The sequence below is a fragment of the Physella acuta genome, unplaced genomic scaffold (assembly GCF_028476545.2).
Source record: "Physella acuta isolate Inbredline_101_S28 unplaced genomic scaffold, ASM2847654v3 ptg001506l, whole genome shotgun sequence".
In the NCBI taxonomy this organism is placed as follows: domain Eukaryota; kingdom Metazoa; phylum Mollusca; class Gastropoda; family Physidae; genus Physella; species Physella acuta.
Window position 1 is genome coordinate 145,888 of NW_026733021.1, and position 22,590 is coordinate 168,477.

Consider the following 22,590-nt stretch of genomic DNA (forward strand, 5'->3'; position numbering starts at 1 on the left):
GAAGCTTATAATGTACACACTAGCTTATTATGTACACACCACTAGCTGTAACATACGTAGTAACATCTTTAGCTTAGCATTTACATATCAAACTTTGCTATATATAAATATTTTATATTTGGAGCGCACACAATTGACATGCTAATTAAAAGAAAACTAATTGAAGCGATGACGCGTGCTAATTGCAAACATGAAGCTAATAAAACAAAGGCGTGGGTTAGTGTCACCTAGCAACCACTGGCATCAGACCTCCGGCACTGACTCTGGAGCCCCATCTGTCAATCACACCCCCCCCCCCCCCACAAGACACGGCCGCTGCACAAGGGGAGGGAAGGCGGGACTACACGTCAGGGGAGAAAACTCAGCCTCGTCGATGAATGAAACGACGGTGTAGCTATTTGAGCGGCGAGCGGGGTAGGGAGTGGCGAGCTAGTTTTCCGGCTTGAATAAGCTGTGTTCTCATACGCTTGGATAAGCCGTGTTCCCACATACGCTTGGATAAGCCGTGTTCCTACACACTGGTGGTGGCTTTTCATGGATGTAAACTACTATCTGCCAGTATCCAGTCTGTAGGTAAGATGATGTTAGACGAGGATGTTTATGTATGAGAGGAAGCATCACGCGACAGGGCTACCGTCATGTGTACGACCGTCTGTGATACATGGGTGGCCAGTAAGACGCCGTGTTTACATTCTCGCTGTGTTGGTTTAACGTACAGGGGCACATTCCTAAGTGCTTCACTAGACACATTTGGTCGTCATCATACTATACGATACACATTTGGTCGTCCTCATACTATACACTAGACACATTTAGTCGTCATCATACTATACTAGACACATTTAGTCGTCATCATACTATACTAGACACATTTGGTCGTCATCATACTATACGATACACATTGGGTCGTCATCATACTTTATGATACACATTTGGTCGTCATCATACTATACGATACACTAGACTAGACACATTTGGTCGTCATCATACTATACGATACACTAGACTAGACACATTTGGTCGTCATCATACTATACGATACACATTTGGTCGTCATCTACTATACGATACACATTTAGTCGTCATCATACTATACGATACACATTTGGTCGTCATCATACTATACGATACACATTTGGTCGTCATCATACTATACGATACACATTTAGTCGTCATCATACTATACGATACACATTTGGTCGTCATCATACTATACGATACACATTTGGTCGTCATCATACTATACGATACACATTGGGTCGTCATCATACTATACACTAGACACATTTAGTCGTCATCATACTATACACTAGACACATTTAGTCGTCATCATACTATACTAGACACATTTGGTCGTCATCATACTATACGATACACATTGGGTCGTCATCATACTTTTTGATACACATTTGGTCGTCATCATACTATACGATACACATTTGGTCGTCATCACACTATACGATACACATTTGGTCGTCCTCATACTATACGATACACATTTGGTCGTCATCATACTATACGATACACATTTAGTCGTCATCATACTATACGATACACTAGACTAGACACATTTGGTCGTCATCATACTATACGATACACATTTAGTCGTCATCATACTATACGATACACTAGACTAGACACATTTGGTCGTCATCATACTATACGATACACATTTAGTCGTCATCATACTATACGATACACATTTGGTCGTCCTCATACTATACGATACACTAGACTAGACACATTTGGTCGTCATCATACTATACGATACACATTTGGTCGTCATCATACTATACGATACACATTTAGTCGTCATCATACTATACGATACACATTTGGTCGTCATCATACTATACGATACACATTTGGTCGTCATCATACTATACTGTCTCAGTAGACATTTGGTGATCCACTCCCAGTACACACATTAGATAATCCACATACGATAGACCCTCTCTCTTTATGACATATAAGACTACCATGACATGTCAATTAGCAGTACCGTCTTCCTCCAAAAGTATATAGACTAGTGACTATCTAGATCTAGCAGGTCTACGCCAAGATATCAAACTTACGCCTAACTCTGTACAGAAGAAACTCTTACTCATATGATGGGAAGACGTCATTACAAGATTGTCTTTTAACCTTACTCTCTAGTAGTTGCTAGGTTAAGGGAGGAATTGAGTTTCGTCACTGGGAGAAGTAAAGTTACCAATACCATCATTAGCAAAAACTCCAAGCATCGAATAGTTCTCAACCCAACTTGACTTGTAAGGTTGTCATATAAACATTACCAGCCAGACGAGCCAGTACCAGGAAAACTATCGTCGACCAAATGAATAGATGTAGGACCAAATCAACAGATGACCTACCTAAAGATATCAAGCGACCAACTTAAAATATGTCACAGAGAAATGTACCCAGCATGAAGATCACGAGTTACAAAGTGGATCAATACAGTCGTAGTGGGCTGGCTTATTACGGTTATCAAAATAAACAATGGTTAAATAAACACATGACTCATATTCAAAGACCATACCATATGTTCTGTGGACTTTGATATGACCATATATAATCCAGAGAACACACAAAGCACCACCACAAACCACACATGACCCACACAACGTACCACCACACAGACCACACATGACCCACACAACGTACCACCACACATGACCCACACACATGACCCACACAACGTACCACCACACAGACCACACATGACCCACACAACGTACCACCACACATGACCCACACACATGACCCACACAACGTACCACCACACATGACCCACACACATGACCCACACAACGTACCACCACACAGACCACACATGACCCACACAACGTACCACCACACATGACCCACACACATGACCCACACAACGTACCACCACACATGACCCACACACATGACCCACACAACGTACCACCACACATGACCCACACACATGACCCACACAACGTACCACCACACAGACCACAGATGACCCCACATAGCATCATCACAGACCACACACACCATAGATCGATAACGAACCACCTGATTGCCAACTAATCTATCAATTACCCCCCCCCCCCTCCCCGCCAGACCAAAATGGAGCTGTGTGCCGTAATCGTTGGCTGTTATCTGGGCTGGGTTGTGCTGGCTATATGGCCGAGAAAAGTGGTCAAGTTGTCCCCCAGAATACTTCAGGTGAGTCTATGGGCTATATGGCCGAAGTAAACCGGGAGTAATCTCCCCTTAACTTTCTTGAATATTCTTATATAACACTACGGGGGAGGGCAACTCGGGATATAGACATGCTTTTTAATCCATGTTTAATTACTTAAACTTTTAAAAATAGAATAGAATCTCGTAGAAAAAAGAGTTGCGCACCAAGTAAACGCCAAATAATATGCGGAATATACTTTATAAATTTACATGCGTTTTTTGAGAATACAATCTTTTATTTACATGTGAAATTTCATTTATCTATCTGAAACAGTACTCAAGTTATAGGCTTTTGGAAAAGTGAAAGTAGAATAAGTTCCACTTCCGGTTATCGGAAATCGCCAAAAAGTTGATACAGAACTACAAATTTGATATATACTTATATTTGAAATTTCATCAATCTAGCTGTAACGGTATTCAAGTTATCGTGTTCACAGACACACACATACGAACAAGATTGCAAAACTAAGTTTTTTCTACTCAGAGCGGTGTAAAACGTCGAGATTTCTAAAAATCTCGATTTTTTAAAAGCAAGATTACAATACTTCCTCTATTCTTCGTATAGAAGAAAGTAAAAAGTGGCCAGGTTGTCAGAATACTTCATGTGAGTGCTTCCATGCCCTTTACAGTCAGTGACAGGTTGTTTTAAAATGTTCAGGATCTGCTGGTACTGACTGGCTGTTCCTTTTGCCTCCCCCTGCTGGGCAGTGATGTACAGACGGCTGTGCTGACGACGTTGTTTGCGCTGATCATGTACAACGATCTACCCAGTCCTTGGCTGGGGGTCAACGACCGGGCAGTGCTTATTACTGGTAAGTAGGGGGGGGGGGGTAATCAGTCGCCTAAACAACCAGGGGCATGAAAAATTTCCAACCAGGACAATCTTCTTCTTCGTTCTTAACTGGCATAGGGGGGTGATTTCCTTTGTCCAAGAAGAATCTGCAAAGCAGCAGTTGTTTGATCTTGGAGTTTTCTCCAACGAGCCTCATCTACCCTAATTTTCTCTCCTAGACGGGTTGCTGTCCCCTATCCAACGAGCCTCATCTACCCTAGTTTTCTCTCCTAGACGGGTTGCTGTCCCCTATCTAACGCCCCGCATATGCCCGACCACTCCGACCCCTCGAGCGGACAATGATCTCAACGATTTATTTCAATCAATCCCGCCTTGATCCTGATCTAAACAATCGACTGCTCATATCACGAAGCCAATAAAAGATCGATAAACATGTCGAGACAAATATTTGATTTCATGGAGGAAAGCCCCTCCCCTCCCCCACACAAACTACTTAAACGATTGAAAGCCCCACCCCTCCCCCACACAAACAACGTAAACAACCGCCACGCGAGTGTACTAAGATGACCCGAGCACAGCGCCAAGCTAACTCAATCAGTCAACAAACATGGCTGACCAGTAAGCTGCTGGTCAAACAACATCGAGCGCCACAAACATGGCGGCCTGACTCTGCAGACGATTAGCGCATGTCCAACGGTCGGCACGTGACTGGTTAAACAGGTCGCGTCATGTCGTCACAATGTTGCCGCGTGGCTGGTTCATTGATGGTAGGGTGGTTTGTTCATTGATGGTAGGATGGTTGGTTCATTGATGGTAGGATGGTTGGTTCATTGATGGTAGGATGGTTGGTTCATTGATGGTAGGGTGGTTTGTTCATTGATGATAGGATGGTTGGTTCATTGATGGTAGGATGGTTCGTTCATTGATGGTAAGATGGTGTCACATGACTTAACTTTGTGCCACATGACTTGTGTCACATGACTTAACTTTGTGTCACATGACTTAACTTTGTCACATGACTTAACGTTGTCACATGACTTGTGTCACATGACTTAACGTTGTCACATGACTTGTGTCACATGACTTAACGTTGTGCCACATGACTTATACGTCACATGACTTGACTTTGTGTCACGTGACTTATGTATCACATGACTGATCTGTCCCACAGGCTGTGACCAGGGACTGGGCCACGCCCTAGCTCTCAAGCTGGATACGATGGGCTTCCAGGTCTTCGCTGGCTGCCTCTTGATGGGCGGGGAGGGTGAGAGGAAGCTGGTTGAGAAGGCCTCCAGCAGGCTGACAACCCTCCAGATGGATGTCAGCAACCAGGAGCAGGTCCTAAAGGCTGCCAACACAGTGGCTGAAAAGTTGGGCACCAAAGGTCAGCCCTCCATGGTGTCACCACCAATGTTCTTTGTTTCAGTCCTCCATGGTGTCACCACCAATGTCCTTTGTTTCAGTCCTCCATGGTGTCACCACCAATGTCCTTTGTTTCAGTCCTCTGGGTGTCACCACCAATGTCCTTTGTTTCAGTCCTCCATGGTGTCACCACCAATGTCATTTGTTTTAGTCCTCCATGGTGTCACCACCAATGTCCTTTGTTTCAGTCCTCCATGGTGTCACCACCAATGTCCTTTCTTTCAGTCCTGCATGGTGTCACCACCAATGTCCTTTGTTTCCGTCCTCCATGGTGTCACCACCAATGTCCTTTGTTTCAGTCCTCCATGGTGTCACTACCAATGTCCTTTGTTTCAGTCCTGCATGGTGTCACCACCAATGTCCTTAGTTTCAGTCCTCCATGGTGTCACCACCAATGTCCTTTGTTTCAGTCCTCCATGGTGTCACCACCAATGTCCTTTGTTTCAGTCCTCCATGATGTCACCACCAATGTCCTTTGTTTCAGTCCTCCATGGTGTCACCACCAATGTCCTTTGTTTCAGTCCTCCATGGTGTCACCACCAATGTCCTTTGTTTCAGTCCTCCATGGTGTCACCACCAATGTCCTTTGTTTCCGTCCTCCATGGTGTCACCACCAATGTCCTTTGTTTCAGTCCTCCATGGTGTCACCACCAATGTCCTTTGTTTCAGTCCTGCATGGTGTCACCACCAATGTCCTTACTTTCAGTCCTCCATGGTGTCACCACCAATGTCCTTTGTTTCAGTCCTCCATGGTGTCACCACCAATGTCCTTTGTTTCAGTCCTCCATGATGTCACCACCAATGTCCTTTGTTTCAGTCCTTCATGGTGTCACCACCAATGTCCTTTGTTTCAGTCCTCCATGGTGTCACCACCAATGTCCTTTGTTTCAGTCCTCCATGATGTCACCAATGTCCTTTGTTTCAGTCCTCCATGGTGTGGTCAACAACGCTGGCATCCTACTGGCCGGCAACATGGAAATCATGGCCTACAGCGACATCCGCAAGGTGATGGATGTCAACTGTATGGGGGTCATCAACGTGTACAGGGCCTTCATGCCACTCTTAAGGCGGCCCAGGAGAGGGACGGCCAGATTGGTAAATGTGGCCAGTAACATTGGTAAGACCCACTGATCCATGTTCATGTGTCATAACAGTGTCATTAGATCTATTGCCAGTTACATTGGTAAGACCAACTGATCCATGTTCATGTGTCAAAGCAGTGTCACTAGATCAGTTGTACAACAGATTTGTTTTCCATTATATCAATGAGTTCAGCTAATGATCTGCAAGATGCAGCTCTTTGTGTTGTCCTACTAGTTACATGTCTGGAGCAGAATGTAGAGATTTTGTTTTAAACCTGAAGGTTTGGCGCCATCAGCCTTGATGGGGGTGTACGCAGCCTCCAAAGCTTCAGTGGCCATGCTGACAGAGACATGGAGGTATGAACACAAGCCCATGGGTATAGATGTCTCAACAATCATACCAAGTGGTTTTAAGACAGGTCAGTCTACCTTCAATCACATAATAAACCGGGAGTGATCTCCCCTAAACTTTCTCGAACATTCTTATATAACTCGGAATATAGACATGATTTTAAATTACTTTTAAAAATGGAGTAGAATCTCGTAGAAAAAAGAATTGCGCACCAAGCAAACGCCAAAACAAAATGTGCATAATAGTGGGCATTATTAGTACTTTATAAATTTACATGCGTTTTTTGAGAAATCGAAAATAGCGTAAATTAGTACTTCCGGTCAACGGAAATTACTCAAAATTTGACAGAAGGCAGAGAATTAGATCTTTTACTTACATGTGAAATTTCATTTATCTATCTGAAATAGTACTTAAGTTATAGGCTTTTGAAAAATTCAAAGTAGAAAAAGTACCACTTCCGGTTATCGGAAATCGCTAAAAAGTTGATCAGGATCTACGATTTTGATAAAATACTTATATATGAAATTTCATCAACCTAGCTGTAACGGTACTCAAGTTATCGTGTTTAAACACAGACAGACAGACACACAGACAAGATTGCAAAATTATGTTTTTCCGTATCAGTGAGGTGTAAAACGTCGAGATTTATAAAAATCTCGATTTTTTTTTTCTGCACGATTACAAGACTTTCTCTATACGAGAAAGTAAAAAAGACACATTTTCAATTGATCATCTTTGACAGGAGTTATAGCCCTTTTGATCTGAATTGTCCCCCAGAAACTGATTTAAGATTAGTTATTGCCCTTTACTTCTGTCTATGTATGCCAATTTATACTTGAGTTATTGCCCTTTACTGCTGTCTATGGATGCCAATTTATACTTGAGTTATTGCCCTTTACTTTTGCCCTGTCCTTAGAAACTGATTCTGATAGTAGATTTATTAGTGGGGTCACTAAAATAGTTTTATAGGCTAAGTATTAGAATAGCGTTATAAGTAAAGTATTAGTGGGACCATCACATGAATATAACTGTCAGACAGCTGAGATAAGAAACAAACCTCTACCAATGTCATTGTGTCACCAGGTATACTGGAATACAACAAGGAGGAGGTGGGTGACAGATGGTGGAAGACAGCAACTCAGGAGGTCAGGGACTACTTTGGCAGGGCATGCTTCACACCCAGTCCCAAGAGAGAGAGTAAGTTCCTTTACTAGGGTCATGTGGTCAAACTTCACACCCAGTCCCAAGAGAGAGAGTAAGTTCCTTCAGTGGGCTCATGTGGTCACACCCAGTCCCAAGAGAGAAAGTAAGTTCCTTCAGTTGGCTCATGTGGACAAGCTTCACACCCAGTCCCAAGAGAGAAAGTAAGTTCCTTCAGTGGGCTGATGCTTCACACCCAGTCCCAAGAGAGAGAGTAAGTTCCTTTAGTGGGCTCATGTGGTCAAGCTTCACACCCAGTCCCAAGAGAGAGAGAAAGTTCCTTCAGTTGGCTCATGTGGACAAGCTTCACACCCAGTCCCAAGAGAGAAAGTAAGTTCCTTCAGTGGGCTGATGCTTCACACCCAGTCCCAAGAGAGAGAGAAAGTTCCTTCAGTTGGCTCATGTGGTCAAACTTCACACCCAGTCCCAAGAGAGAAAGTTCCTTCAGTTGGCTCATGTGGTCAAGCTTCACACCCAGTCCCAAGAGAGAGAGTAAGTTCCTTCAGTTGGCTCATGTGGTCAAGCTTCACACCCAGTCCCAAGAGAGAAAGTAAGTTCCTTCAGTAGGGTCATGTGGTCATGCTTCACACCCAGTCCCAAGAGAGAGAGAGTAAGTTCCTTCAGTTGGCTCATGTGGTCACACCCAGTCCCAAGAGAGAGAGTAAGTTCCTTCAGTTGGCTCATGTGGTCACACCCAGTCCCAAGAGAGAGAGAAAGTTCCTTCAGTTGGCTCATGTGGTCACACCCAGTCCCAAGAGAGAGAGTAAGTTCCTTCAGTTGGCTCATGTGGTCACACCCAGTCCCAAGAGAGAGAGTAAGTTCCTTCAGTTGGCTCATGTGGTCACACCCAGTCCCAAGAGAGAAAGTTCCTTCAGTGGGCTCATGTGGTCAAGCCACATATTTCTCTAACCCCCAACAACCAAGTATTAAAATGTCTATGAGCCCACACAGTTTTAATTGATTCCTGAATAGAGTTTTTGGTGAGCCCACCCAGCTCTAATTGATACCTGGCAAGAGTTTAGGAGACAAAATCAACAAAGAGCAGTCGTGGCCATATGTTGTCTTATGTGATAGAAATAAACTCAGGAGATTGTGAGAACTTGAGTAATAGTAAAGACAAAAATCTTCAACCTTGCCAGTTAGACATGTCTTAAATATTTTATTATGTCTCCTGCCCCCTACATGTTATTACTCCTCTCTCCCAGATTACAGGGATTATCTGAATGTCATGTTATTACTCCTCTCTCCCAGATTACAGGGATTATCTGAATGTCATGTTATTACTCCTCTCTCCCAGATTACAGGGATTATCTGAATGTCATGTTATTACTCCTCTATCCCACTACAGATTACAGGGATTATCTGAATGTCATGTTATTACTCCTCTCTCCCAGATTACAGGGATTATCTGAATGTCATGTTATTACTCCTCTCTCCCAGATTACAGGGATTATCTGAATGTCATGTTATTACTCCTCTCTCCCAGATTACAGGGATTATCTGAATGTCATGTTATTACTCCTCTCTCCCAGATTACAGGGATTATCTGAATGTCATGTTATTACTCCTCTATCCCACTACAGATTACAGGGATTATCTGAATGTCATGTTATTACTCCTCTATCCCACTACAGATTACAGGGATTATCTGAATGTCATGTTATTACTCCTCTATCCCACTACAGATTACAGGGATTATCTGAATGTCATGTTATTACTCCTCTCTCCCAGATTACAGGGATTATCTGAATGTCATGTTATTACTCCTCTCTCCCAGATTACAGGGATTATCTGAATGTCATTTTATTACTCCTCTCTCCCAGATTACAGGGATTATCTGAACGCAGACTTCTCCGGCATCACAGACTGCATGGCTGATGCCCTACTGTCCACCTACCCCAAACCTTACTACTACAAGGGGTTGATAGCCAGGTCCATCCCATTCCTGTACCTGCACCTACCCCCATGGATGTGGAGCCTGGTCATGCCTTACTTGTCAGATAACTTTATATTCCCTTTTGTGGGACCTCCAAGGTAGATAACTGCTTACAGTAACCAAGGGAAGACAACTACCAAAAACAATTTTGTTGCATTTTACTTTTACTGAGCCTTATGAAGAAACATTTCTGCCAAATGAGCCAAGAACAAAGTGTACAAACACCACTCATAATAACTTGACAATATTTTATATGTACATACGTGAAATTTTCAAACAACGGTGAAATCTGGGTGAAGTTACATTCTAATCTTACTTAATGGCTTTAAGGAATGGAATAATAAGTATGACATAATAACCTGTAGGTTAGTGTAATGACATAATGTCCTTGCATATATACTGATGTTGTAATGTCCTAGTATACTAATGTCATAATGTCCTAGTATACTGATGTCATAATGTCCTAGTATACAGATGTCATAATGTCCTAGTATACTGATGTCATGATGTCCTAGTATACTGATATGCTATATTGTCCTAGTATACTGATGTCATAATGTCCTAGTATACTGATGTCATAATGTCCTAGTATACTGATGTCATAATGTCCTAGTATACTGATGTCATGATGTCCTAGTATAATGATGTCATAATGTCCTTGCATATATACTGATGTCATAATGTCCTAGTATACTGATGTCATGATGTCCTAGTATACTGATGTCATGATGTCCTAGTATACTGATGTCATAATGTCCTAGTATACTGATGTCATAATGTCCTAGTATACTGATGTCATGATGTCCTAGTATACTGATGTCATAATGTCCTAGTATACTAATGTCATAATGTCCTAGTATACTGATGTCATAATGTCCTAGTATACTGATGTCATAATGTCCTAGTATACTGATGTCATAATGTCCTAGTATACTGATGTCATAATGTCCTAGTATACTGATGTCATAATGTCCTAGTATACTGATGTCATGATGTCCTAGTATACTGATGTCATGATGTCCTAGTATACTGATGTCATAATGTCCTAGTATAATGATGTCATAATGTCCTTGCATATATACTGATGTCATAATGTCCTAGTATACTGATGCCATGATGTCCTAGTATACTGATGTCATGATGTCCTAGTATACTGATGTCATAATGTCCTAGTATACTGATGTCATAATGTCCTAGTATACTGATGTTAATGTCCTAGTATACTGATGTCATAATGTCCTAGTATACTGATGTCATAATGTCCTAGTATACTGATGTCATGATGTCCTAGTATACTGATGTCATAATGTCCTAGTATACTAATGTCATAATGTCCTAGTATACTGATGTCATAATGTCCTAGTATACTGATGTCATAATGTCCTAGTATACTGATGTCATAATGTCCTAGTATACTGATGTCATAATGTCCTAGTATACTGATGTCGTAATGTCCTAGTATACTGATATCATAATGTCCTAGTATACTGATGTCATAATGTCCTAGTATACTAGTATAACGATGTCATAATGTCCTAGTATACTGATGTCATAATGTCCTAGAATACTGATGTCACAATGTCCTAGTATACTGATGTCATGATGTCCTAGTATACTGATACGCTATATTGTCCTAGTATACTGATGTCATGATGTCCTAGTATACTGATGTCATAATGTCCTAGTATACTGATGTCATAATGTCCTAGTATACAGATGTCATAATGTCCTAGTATACTGATGTCATGATGTCCTAGTATACTGATATGCTATATTGTCCTAGTATACTGATGTCATAATGTCCTAGTATACTGATGTCATAATGTCCTAGTATACTGATGTCATAATGTCCTAGTATACTGATGTCATGATGTCCTAGTATAATGATGTCATAATGTCCTTGCATATATACTGATGTCATAATGTCCTAGTATACTGATGTCATGATGTCCTAGTATACTGATGTCATGATGTCCTAGTATACTGATGTCATAATGTCCTAGTATACTGATGTCATAATGTCCTAGTATACTGATGTCATGATGTCCTAGTATACTGATGTCATAATGTCCTAGTATACTAATGTCATAATGTCCTAGTATACTGATGTCATAATGTCCTAGTATACTGATGTCATAATGTCCTAGTATACTGATGTCATAATGTCCTAGTATACTGATGTCATAATGTCCTAGTATACTGATGTCATAATGTCCTAGTATACTGATGTCATGATGTCCTAGTATACTGATGTCATGATGTCCTAGTATACTGATGTCATAATGTCCTAGTATAATGATGTCATAATGTCCTTGCATATATACTGATGTCATAATGTCCTAGTATACTGATGCCATGATGTCCTAGTATACTGATGTCATGATGTCCTAGTATACTGATGTCATAATGTCCTAGTATACTGATGTCATAATGTCCTAGTATACTGATGTTAATGTCCTAGTATACTGATGTCATAATGTCCTAGTATACTGATGTCATAATGTCCTAGTATACTGATGTCATGATGTCCTAGTATACTGATGTCATAATGTCCTAGTATACTAATGTCATAATGTCCTAGTATACTGATGTCATAATGTCCTAGTATACTGATGTCATAATGTCCTAGTATACTGATGTCATAATGTCCTAGTATACTGATGTCATAATGTCCTAGTATACTGATGTCGTAATGTCCTAGTATACTGATATCATAATGTCCTAGTATACTGATGTCATAATGTCCTAGTATACTAGTATAACGATGTCATAATGTCCTAGTATACTGATGTCATAATGTCCTAGAATACTGATGTCACAATGTCCTAGTATACTGATGTCATGATGTCCTAGTATACTGATACGCTATATTGTCCTAGTATACTGATGTCATGATGTCCTAGTATACTGATGTCATAATGTCCTAGTATACTGATGTCATAATGTCCTAGTATACTGATATTAATAATGAACATGTCATAATGAGCACCCAGCATTTTTGTGTGTATATAAGGAAGTGTATATTTTCAATGGGAACGTACAGTAGGGCATTATGCCTCAGGGTTACTTGTCATATCATAAAGCAAGCATTATGCTTTAGAGTTACCTGACATATCATAAAACAGACATGTCTTAAGGTTACTTGTCATATCATAAAACAGACATTATGCATCAGGTTTACTTGTCATATCATAAAGCAGACATTATGCCTTCGGGTTACTTGTCATATCATAAAGCAGACATGTCTTAAGGTTACTTGTCATATCATAAAGCAAACATTATGCCTCAGGTTTACTTGTCATATCATAAAGCAGACATTATGCCTCAGGTTTACTTGTCATATCATAAAGCAGACATTATGCCTCAGGTTTACTTGTCATATCATAAAGCAGACATGTCTTAAGGGTACTTGTCATATCATATAGCAGACATTTTTGTCATATAAAGCAGACATTATGCCTTAGGTTTAGTTGTCATATCATATAAAGCAAACATTGCCTTGTAATACTTGTCATATTATACTCATGCATAATATTAAGTGTAGAAACCATCAGTTTCAATGTATGTATGTCATTAACGTCAACATTGATAAATAAATGAATACAAAATTTTTAAAAAATTGGTAAGTCTTCAGTTTGTTGTTTATAATGAGAGACCTAGCAACCCTCATAGAGACCTACCAACCCACCCACAGACCTAGCAACCCTCATAGAGACCAACCAACCCACCCACAGACCTACCAACCCTTATAGAGACCAACCAACCCACCCACAGACCTACCAACCCACCCACAGACCAACCAACCCACCCACAGACCTAGCAACCCTCATAGAGACCAACCAACCCACCCACAGACCTACCAACCCACCCACAGACCTACCAACCCACCCACAGACCTAGCAACCCTCATAGAGACCAACCAACCCACCCACAGACCTACCAACCCACCCACAGACGTAGCAACCCTCATAGAGACCAACCAACCCACCCTGATACAGACTAATCCACCCCAAACAGACTTACCCACCCCAAACAGACTAACCAACCCTCCTCAGAAAGACCAACATACAATGTGCCATAGAAAAGCTTGTCAAATTTGAAAGCCTCTGCTGACACCTTAACAGGATATAAACAGTCAAGACCCTTTACAAGCAGGATTAACTGTCAAGGTCTAATATCAACAGGATTAACTGTCAAGGTCTGATTTAAACAGGATTAACTGTCAAGGTCTGATTTAAACAGGATTAACTGTCAAGGTCTGATTTAAACAGGATTAACTGTCAAGGTCTGATTTAAACAGGATTAACTGTCAAGGTCTGATTTAAACAGGATTAACTGTCAAGGTCTGATTTAAACAGGATTAACTGTCAAGGTCTGATTTAAACAGGATTAACTGTCAAGGTCTGATATCAACAGGATTAACTGTCAAGGTCTGATATCAACAGGATTAACTGTCAAGGTCTGATTTAAACAGGATTAACTGTCAAGGTCTGATTTAAACAGGATTAACTGTCAAGACACTAGATAATAGACTAGTTTGTTGACAATGTAAAAACAATAGAAAACCAGAAGAAAGAGTTTTTTACACAGGCGTATAACAATGGTAAACCATCCAGGACAGACAACTCAGAGCAAGTAAAAAATGTAAACTTACATGCTTCAGGGCCCTGCCTCTTGAGGTGGTCAATGAAGCGCGTGTTGTTGGCGAAGAGGCTCCCACACTGCGGGCAGGCCACCACCTTGGCTTGTGTGTGAGAGCGCACGTGGTCCTTCATTTTGTAGATGGATTTTGTGACGCTAGGGCAGCCTACAGAAGGTAACAAGAAATCTCAACATCACAAAAAACACAAAATATTCTTGGATTTCACTTACTATTCTAAAGATAATCAAACAGAATGTTTTTAAACATCAAATGATTTTATTATCTTAATTAATTAGATTGATAAGCAAAATGTTTAATATAACATGATAACTATTTAACAACTCAGGTGTAAAATAATAATTTAAGCTCTGATAAATTGTGGAAGATTCTTGGTTCATAAATGAAAGATAAATGGGAAAAATGTTGGGTCAAGGGTATGTGGAAAATTTCTTTAAAAAAATTATTCATCTCTTATTGGCATCAACATTTTCTTCAAACAAATTAAAAAAATTAAAAAAGATAAGTTTGAAAAATATATGAATCAAAAGTTATATATATATAGATCTATTTATAACAATAGAAGGGATGATATAAATCTTGTGTATAGACTATAGCAGGGGTCTCCAAACTACGGCCCGCGGGCCGGATGTGGCCCGCGAGGTCATTTTATCCGGCCCGCGACCATCTTTTTGTCCACTGAATAAATGTTTGTTGGAGGTGGCTGAGAAGCTTTGCACAGAAAATTCAAAACTATTTGAAAATGTAGCTTTGTGTGCAAATACAATTACTCGCCGTGTTGCAGACATTGGTGAAATTATTGCGACTCAAATAGCAAAAAATTCAAGCAAGTTTCGCCATTTTTTAATTGCAATAGATGATTCGCTGGACAGCTGTTCCACCTCTCAACTTCTTGTGCTCATTAGAGGTGTGGATGAAGACCTGAACATAACACAAGAGCTGGCTTCCCTACCCTACGTATAATGTATGACTCTGTTACCGAAGAGGATATCTAACCATAGATAGTTCAGAGACAAACACAAAATCGCAAGATTTACTATACTTAACATCAGTAAGATTGCTAATTTTGCGAGAAAATTCTGAGCAGAGTATCTAAGAAAAGAAATAGGTGACTTCCTGATAGTAAAGGCAAGTCACAGCCATTATTGTCTGATGAAGAGTGGGTATAGAAATTGGCCTCTGCTGCAGACATAACTAGTCATTTAAATTTTCTGAACCTAAAACGGCAAGAGAGTGAAATCTAGTTTCTGATCTATACACCTACCTAAAGGCCTTTAGATACAAACTTGTCATGTTTTTGGAACAAGTACAGGCTAACAACTTGACATACTTTCAGCAGTGCAAGGTCTTTACGGCTGAAGCAACCACTGAGTTCCCCACGTCATTTACATACAAGATCGTTAAAGACCTACAGCTGCAGTTTCAGTAGCGGTTTTCTGACTTGGATTCAAAGACAGAAGAAGTGAGACTGTTTCAAATGTGGCCAGTTGCAAAGATGAACTGCAGCTAGAAGTCATTGAATTGCAAGAAAATGACTTCCTTAGAGACACGTTCAAAGAAGGGCGGATGGGTTTTCATACGTTTTTGCACAAGGAAGAATTTTCTAACATTAAAACTTTTGCGTCAAAGTACCTTTCAAATTTTCGAATGAAATACGTGAATAAAAATTTGAGAACAAACGTGGACCTTGGGGAGGGGGGTGGGGTGTGTGTGTTGGGGGGTGGGGGGGGGGGGGGGGGTGGACACTTGAAATTTGTATATATTTCTATATAAATTATATTTCATTGGGGGGGGGGGGGGGGGGTAGATGTTCTTCAGGGGGGGGCGCCACGACCCTGAATAGATGCCTTAAAGAAACTCTGGCCCCCGAACTGATATTGATAGTTAATGCGGCCCTCGGGCTGAAAAGTTTGGAGACCCCTGGACTATAGCAATAATTATGCCTCACCTTCCCACTTGCAGGGAAGTTTTACATTTCTTCCTTTAGGGTAGTCCTCACAGTGGTGTGTCACGTGGGAGTAGAAAATATAGGGGTTGTCATACACTAGCTGAAAGTAGACAAATATAAGGGGTTGTCATACACTAGCTGAAAATAGACAAATTTAGGGGTTGTCTTCACAGTGGTGTGTCACGTGGGAGTAGAAAATATGGGGGTTGTCATACACTAGCTGAAAGTAGACAAATATAAGGGGTTGTCATACACTAGCTGAAAATAGACAAATATAGGGGTTGTCATACACTAGCTGAAAGTAGACAAATATAGGGGTTGTCATACACTAGCTGAAAGTAGACAAATATAGGGGTTGTCATACACTAGCTGAAAGTAGACAAATATAGGGGTTGTCATACACTAGCTGAAAGTAGACAAATATAGGGGTTGTCATACACTAGCTGAAAGTAGACAAATATAGGGGTTGTCATACACTAACTGAAAGTAGACAAATATAGGGGTTGTCATACACTAGCTGAAAGTAGACAAATATAGGGGTTGTCATACACTAGCTGAAAGTAGACAAATATAGGGGTTGTCATACACTAGCTGAAAGTAGACAAATATAAGGGGTTGTCATACACTAGCTGAAAATAGACAAATATAGGGGTTGTCATACACTAGCTGAAAGTAGACAAATATAGGGGTTGTCATACACTAGCTGAAAGTAGACAAATATAGGGGTTGTCATACACTAGCTGAAAGTAGACAAATATAGGGGTTGTCATACACTAGCTGAAAGTAGACAAATATAGGGGTTGTCATACACTAGCTGAAAGTAGACAAATATAGGGGTTGTCATACACTAACTGAAAGTAGACAAATATAGGGGTTGTCATACACTAGCTGAAAGTAGACAAATATAGGGGTTGTCATACACTAGCTGAAAGTAGACAAATATAGGGGTTGTCATACACTAGCTGAAAGTAGACAAATATAGGGGTTGTCATACACTAGCTGAAAGTAGAAAAATATAGGTGTCATTCTTTAGATGAAAGTAGACAAAATATAGGGGTTGTCATACTATAGCTGAAAGTAGAAAAATATAGGTGTCATTCTTTAGATGAAAGTAGACAAAATATAGGGGTTGTCATACTATAGCTGAAAGTAGAAAAATATAGGTGTCATTCACTAGATGAAAGTAGACAAATATAAGGGGTTGTCATACAGTAGCTGAAAGTAGACAAATATAGGGGTTGTCATACACTAGCTGAAAGTAGACAAATGTAGGGGTTGTCATACACTAGCTGAAAATAGACAAATATAGGGGTTGTCATACACCAGCTGAAAATAGACAAATATAGGGGTTGTCATACACTAGTTGAAAGTAGACAAATGTAGGGGTTGTCATACACTAGCTGAAAGTAGACAAATATAAGGGGTTGTCATACACTAGCTGAAAATAGACAAATATAGGGGTTGTCATACACTAGCTGAAAGTAGACAAATATAGGGGTTGTCATACACTAGCTGAAAGTAGACAAATATAGGGGTTGTCATACACTAGCTGAAAGTAGACAAATATAGGGGTTGTCATACACTAGCTGAAAGTAGACAAATATAGGGGTTGTCATACACTAGCTGAAAGTAGACAAATATAGGGGTTGTCATACACTAACTGAAAGTAGACAAATATAGGGGTTGTCATACACTAGCTGAAAGTAGATAAATATAGGGGTTGTCATACACTAGCTGAAAGTAGACAAATATAGGGGTTGTCATACACTAGCTGAAAGTAGACAAATATAGGGGTTGTCATACACTAGCTGAAAGTAGAAAAATATAGGTGTCATTCTTTAGATGAAAGTAGACAAAATATAGGGGTTGTCATACTATAGCTGAAAGTAGAAAAATATAGGTGTCATTCTTTAGATGAAAGTAGACAAAATATAGGGGTTGTCATACTATAGCTGAAAGTAGAAAAATATAGGTGTCATTCACTAGATGAAAGTAGACAAATATAAGGGGTTGTCATACAGTAGCTGAAAGTAGACAAATATAGGGGTTGTCATACACTAGCTGAAAGTAGACAAATGTAGGGGTTGTCATACACTAGCTGAAAATAGACAAATATAGGGGTTGTCATACACCAGCTGAAAATAGACAAATATAGGGGTTGTCATACACTAGTTGAAAGTAGACAAATGTAGGGGTTGTCATACACTAGCTGAAAGTAGACAAATATAAGGGGTTGTCATACACCAGCTGAAAGTCAAAAAACAATGGTCATTTAGGTTACTAAAAAAAGTTCAAACTACAAAGTAGTGATGCATTTTTTTTTAAAAAGGAGTTATCTTCTAAAATCAAGACATAATTAACTTGGATACAACAAGCTATACTTTTAACGAACTATACTTTTTTGTAGCAAATCTTGAAACTCAGTTTTGACCCAGTCCTGATACAGTTATTTTATTGATAGAGTGAGTTGTTTTATTTTCTTTCTTTCAGTGCATTTAAAAGTTTGTAATTATAAAGGTTTATATATTTGTTTTTTTTAATATCATTAAGCTCATAAATATCAAGTCACTGGACAGAAACTTTGAAACAAAATAAATTTTCACTATCAACAGTTTAGGAAAATCAAGTCGTAATACTGAAATAATAAAACTAGATTTAAATACCTAAAAATAAAACAACCCCCATAAACAAGTAAAGATACATAAAAATGAAGTTTTTATAAAAATGTTTTAGAAAATGGTGTTCCAATACTGAAGGTAAGAAACCCACCCCACAGTCTTGCCAGCGACACATCAACTTCTCTGGCAGCTCTGGGATGACATTCCTGGACTCTGTCTCCAGCTGACAGCCGTGGAGGTTCTCCACCTTCTGGATGTGCTGGCCCATGTACTTGAGGTACTGGTGGAAGGTGTGGTAGAAGACGTGCCGCGAGAAGTCATCCAGCTGGCCCTCAATGTTCGCATCACAGCCCTGCCACTGGCAGAAGAAGACGTACACCCCTGGGGAGCAGATGGGCACAAATATTTATAATCTAATGAAGACCACAGGGGAGAAATCATAGCTGTCACATTTTTCTATTTTAAAGAAAATGAAATGTTGACCACACAATCTTTTTAAATGTTGAATTAAGAGAAACAAATGAAGCTTATAAAGTAATGATGTGTATAGTTTAAAAAGGTATCTACTAAAATCAAGACACATCATTAATTTTGAATACAACATTTTATACTTTTTCAAGCTTTTATTTGGTTTGTCTGTTTGTTTGTTGGTGGGTTTGAAGCAAATCTTGTAACTCAATTTTAACCCATTTCTGATGCAGCGATTTCAATCACTTTCCAGATACATTCTTCTTCCATAACAATGCAATGCTCTATATTTATTAATCTAATTAATTACTAAATTCAATAATAAAAAGGGAGATAACTAGCTAGATGTAATCGCCCAACTAGTCTGCTGTGCTAGCATTACCACTACACAGCAACCACAAACTTACCTTACCAAGCAGTGCTAGGAGAACCACTGTAAATCAACCACTGACTTACCTGTGCTAACTGTATCATCAGTTCCTATGCATTCTGTGTATCCACGCCGATGTTGATCAACATGGTGATTAAATTCGTTCATACTTGATGATGTATGTTTGCAGTCATTCCATTCACAATGGTAAGTAAACTGATTATCTGATGCTTTTCTTAGGTTTTTGTTTGGTTTCTTTGAATCTGAAGTTGATGAACTGTAAAAAAATTTAAACATAATTATAAGCGAATATAATACCATTTGGATGGGAATAGCCCTAATACGGCAATGTACAATCTGCTATAATTTGACACAAATAGGCCTATAAGATTGAGAATAATAGCTGTGGAAGAGGGCAAATTTAGAGAGCAGTGCAATTTATTATTGTTATATTTTTATAAGAAAAAAAAAGAGTGGTTTAAATTTGTCTTCATAACTGTAGCCTATTGACAAACTATTGATCCATGTTACGTAGGTTAAACGATGTAATAATTATATAACTTTAAGTAATATATCTAGTCATTTTAAATTTAAAACTGCACATCACTTGCATAGGTCACAGTGCAATCTAATTATGATTTCTAAATTGTAATAGAATGAATGTTACGTAGACTAGCATGTCATACCCATCCGCTTATCGCTGTGGGATGACGCAATATTTTAAGAGGATTTCATCAATGTGTTCCCAAACGTATTTTAGGCATGTGACTATGTTTTCTAAAGCTGAATTATAAATGTAATACCAAATAAATGGTAACAAATCACATCCCTGCTGGGGAGCTGTAGAACAATTAGCCACTGAAAATTTATTCTTTTTTTCCCACAGAAAACTCCCCAGCAGTAGGGCCCTATTCTCAACCAATTTTTATCTCTTTTCATTGCTGACAAAATCAAAAATGTAAGCGAAATTTTTTTTTCTCTCTCTACAAATATGCTTGCAATCACGTCACAAGCACACATAATATCATAATTAGGCTACACAATTAGAATTTTTAAAAGAAAGTAAAGTCATCCTTTGGTGGATTTCGTCAAAAATAAAGTTGAAATTTGGAACAGCGAATAGCCAATTTAACTTAATCTTAAAATCGACAAATTTAGATCTAATGAACTATTACTAAAGATCTAATATCAAATCTAAATAATTCCAAATAGCTGAAATCACAAAAATAAATGCTTTGATTTGACTTGTTTTCCTTAGGCCCTAAAACTTATATTTAATATATTGAATTATATTGGCTAAATCTTTGATCTAGCCTACTGAGTAGCCTACATTTTAAAATCCCTAGGCCTAATAATTAGGCCTACTTGATAATTAGTTTGTATTCCAATATTAGGCTAATTAGAAATCTACTGATAGATCTAATCACTAGCTGTAAATCTGTAGAATTTGAATAGAAAACTCATAAAAATTTCACATGCCCATCGTCATAATCATCGTCCTGATCATCAGCATCATCATCGACTTCATAGTCGAAATCTGAAGTTTCTTTTTCGTCCTCTTCGGGTAAGCTATCACTTGAAACTGCACTGTCGTCGTCTGCTGCCATGGTACAAGCAAAGGCATAAAAGATCTAAAAAAATATTGTAAGTCGAATTAGTTCTACGGAGATCGATATGAATTTAATTTAGAATCTAGATCTAGATAGTATCTCGGTCTAACGGCCTTCATGGATTTTCGTTGTCAAAAAGTCGGTTTGGATATTTTATGTTTACTATTTTTAGTTTATACATTAAAAAATATATCGCACTTTAAGTCTAAAATGATTAACAATCAAATTAATCTTACACTGTAGTGTAAAATCCAAATTAATTCTAGATCTAGTTAGATCTAACTAAAATTAAAATATTTTAATAGATTCTAGATCTGATTTAAAACGATGGTCGCACAAGATATCTTTTCAAACACCCAACGTGTTTATGGTCGCTGTTTTTACTAATAATAATTAGGCCTATAGACTAGAATTTCGACCAGTGTTTCTTCCAGACTAGTTTCTCCGGGGGGGGGGGGGGGGGGGGGGGGGGGGGAAGAGAGGGGGTGGGGCACTTAAAATTTTCTGGGGGGGGGGGGGGGGACTAAAATTTCCGGGGGGGGGGGGGCGGACACTGTTGAGCAGGGCTTCTTGTTTCCTGGTTTCTTTCAGACATTTTTTTTTCTATTTCCCCCTCCCCTCCCATACAGAAGGGATGCTTAGGAAAAAAAAGAGTGTGAATGATTGAATACACTAACAGAGTTTCTTCCAGGCATCTCTTCGGGGGGGGGGGGGGGCTGCGACATTTTTTACCGCCCCCCCCCCCCCGAACGGAATGAAATTTATATAATTTATATAGAAAATATATACTTTTAACAGTGTCCGCCCCGCCCCCCCCCCCCCCAAGAAAGTTTACCACCCCCCCCCCCCCCCCGAAAATTTCAAGTGCCCCCCCCCCCCCGGAGAAAAAAGTCTGGAAGAAACACTGTACACTAACTA

At 39.5% G+C, this 22,590-nt stretch overlaps 2 protein-coding genes across 3 annotated transcripts in view; one reads left to right on the forward strand and one right to left on the reverse strand.

The window, feature by feature from the left end:
• Positions 1-21,794, reverse strand: part of LOC131928463 (uncharacterized) — a 28,932-nt gene extending 7,138 nt beyond the window's left edge. Inside the window, exons 1-5 of one of the 2 annotated variants that reach the window (XM_059284524.1) lie at positions 21,542-21,794; positions 20,149-20,339; positions 19,376-19,605; positions 16,607-16,706; positions 14,653-14,805 (exon numbers count right to left, since the gene is read on the reverse strand). In XM_059284524.1, coding sequence (XP_059140507.1) covers positions 14,653-14,805; positions 16,607-16,706; positions 19,376-19,605; positions 20,149-20,339; positions 21,542-21,669 — 802 coding nt within the window. In that variant the 5' untranslated portion in view covers positions 21,670-21,794. Of the gene's footprint in view, positions 1-14,652; positions 14,806-16,606; positions 16,707-19,371; positions 19,606-20,148; positions 20,340-21,541 lie in introns of both variants that reach the window. The other variant, XM_059284525.1, reaches the window with a different exon arrangement.
• Positions 406-10,693, forward strand: LOC131928464 (retinol dehydrogenase 7). The gene is made up of 8 exons (XM_059284526.1): positions 406-573; positions 3,091-3,195; positions 3,872-4,025; positions 5,178-5,390; positions 6,354-6,545; positions 6,792-6,929; positions 7,946-8,059; positions 9,886-10,693. The coding sequence occupies exons 2-8, from the start codon at positions 3,097-3,099 to the stop codon at positions 10,098-10,100; spliced, it is 1,125 nt and encodes a 374-aa protein (XP_059140509.1). The 5' UTR covers positions 406-573; positions 3,091-3,096; the 3' UTR covers positions 10,101-10,693.
• Positions 21,795-22,590: the final 796 nt, after the last annotated feature.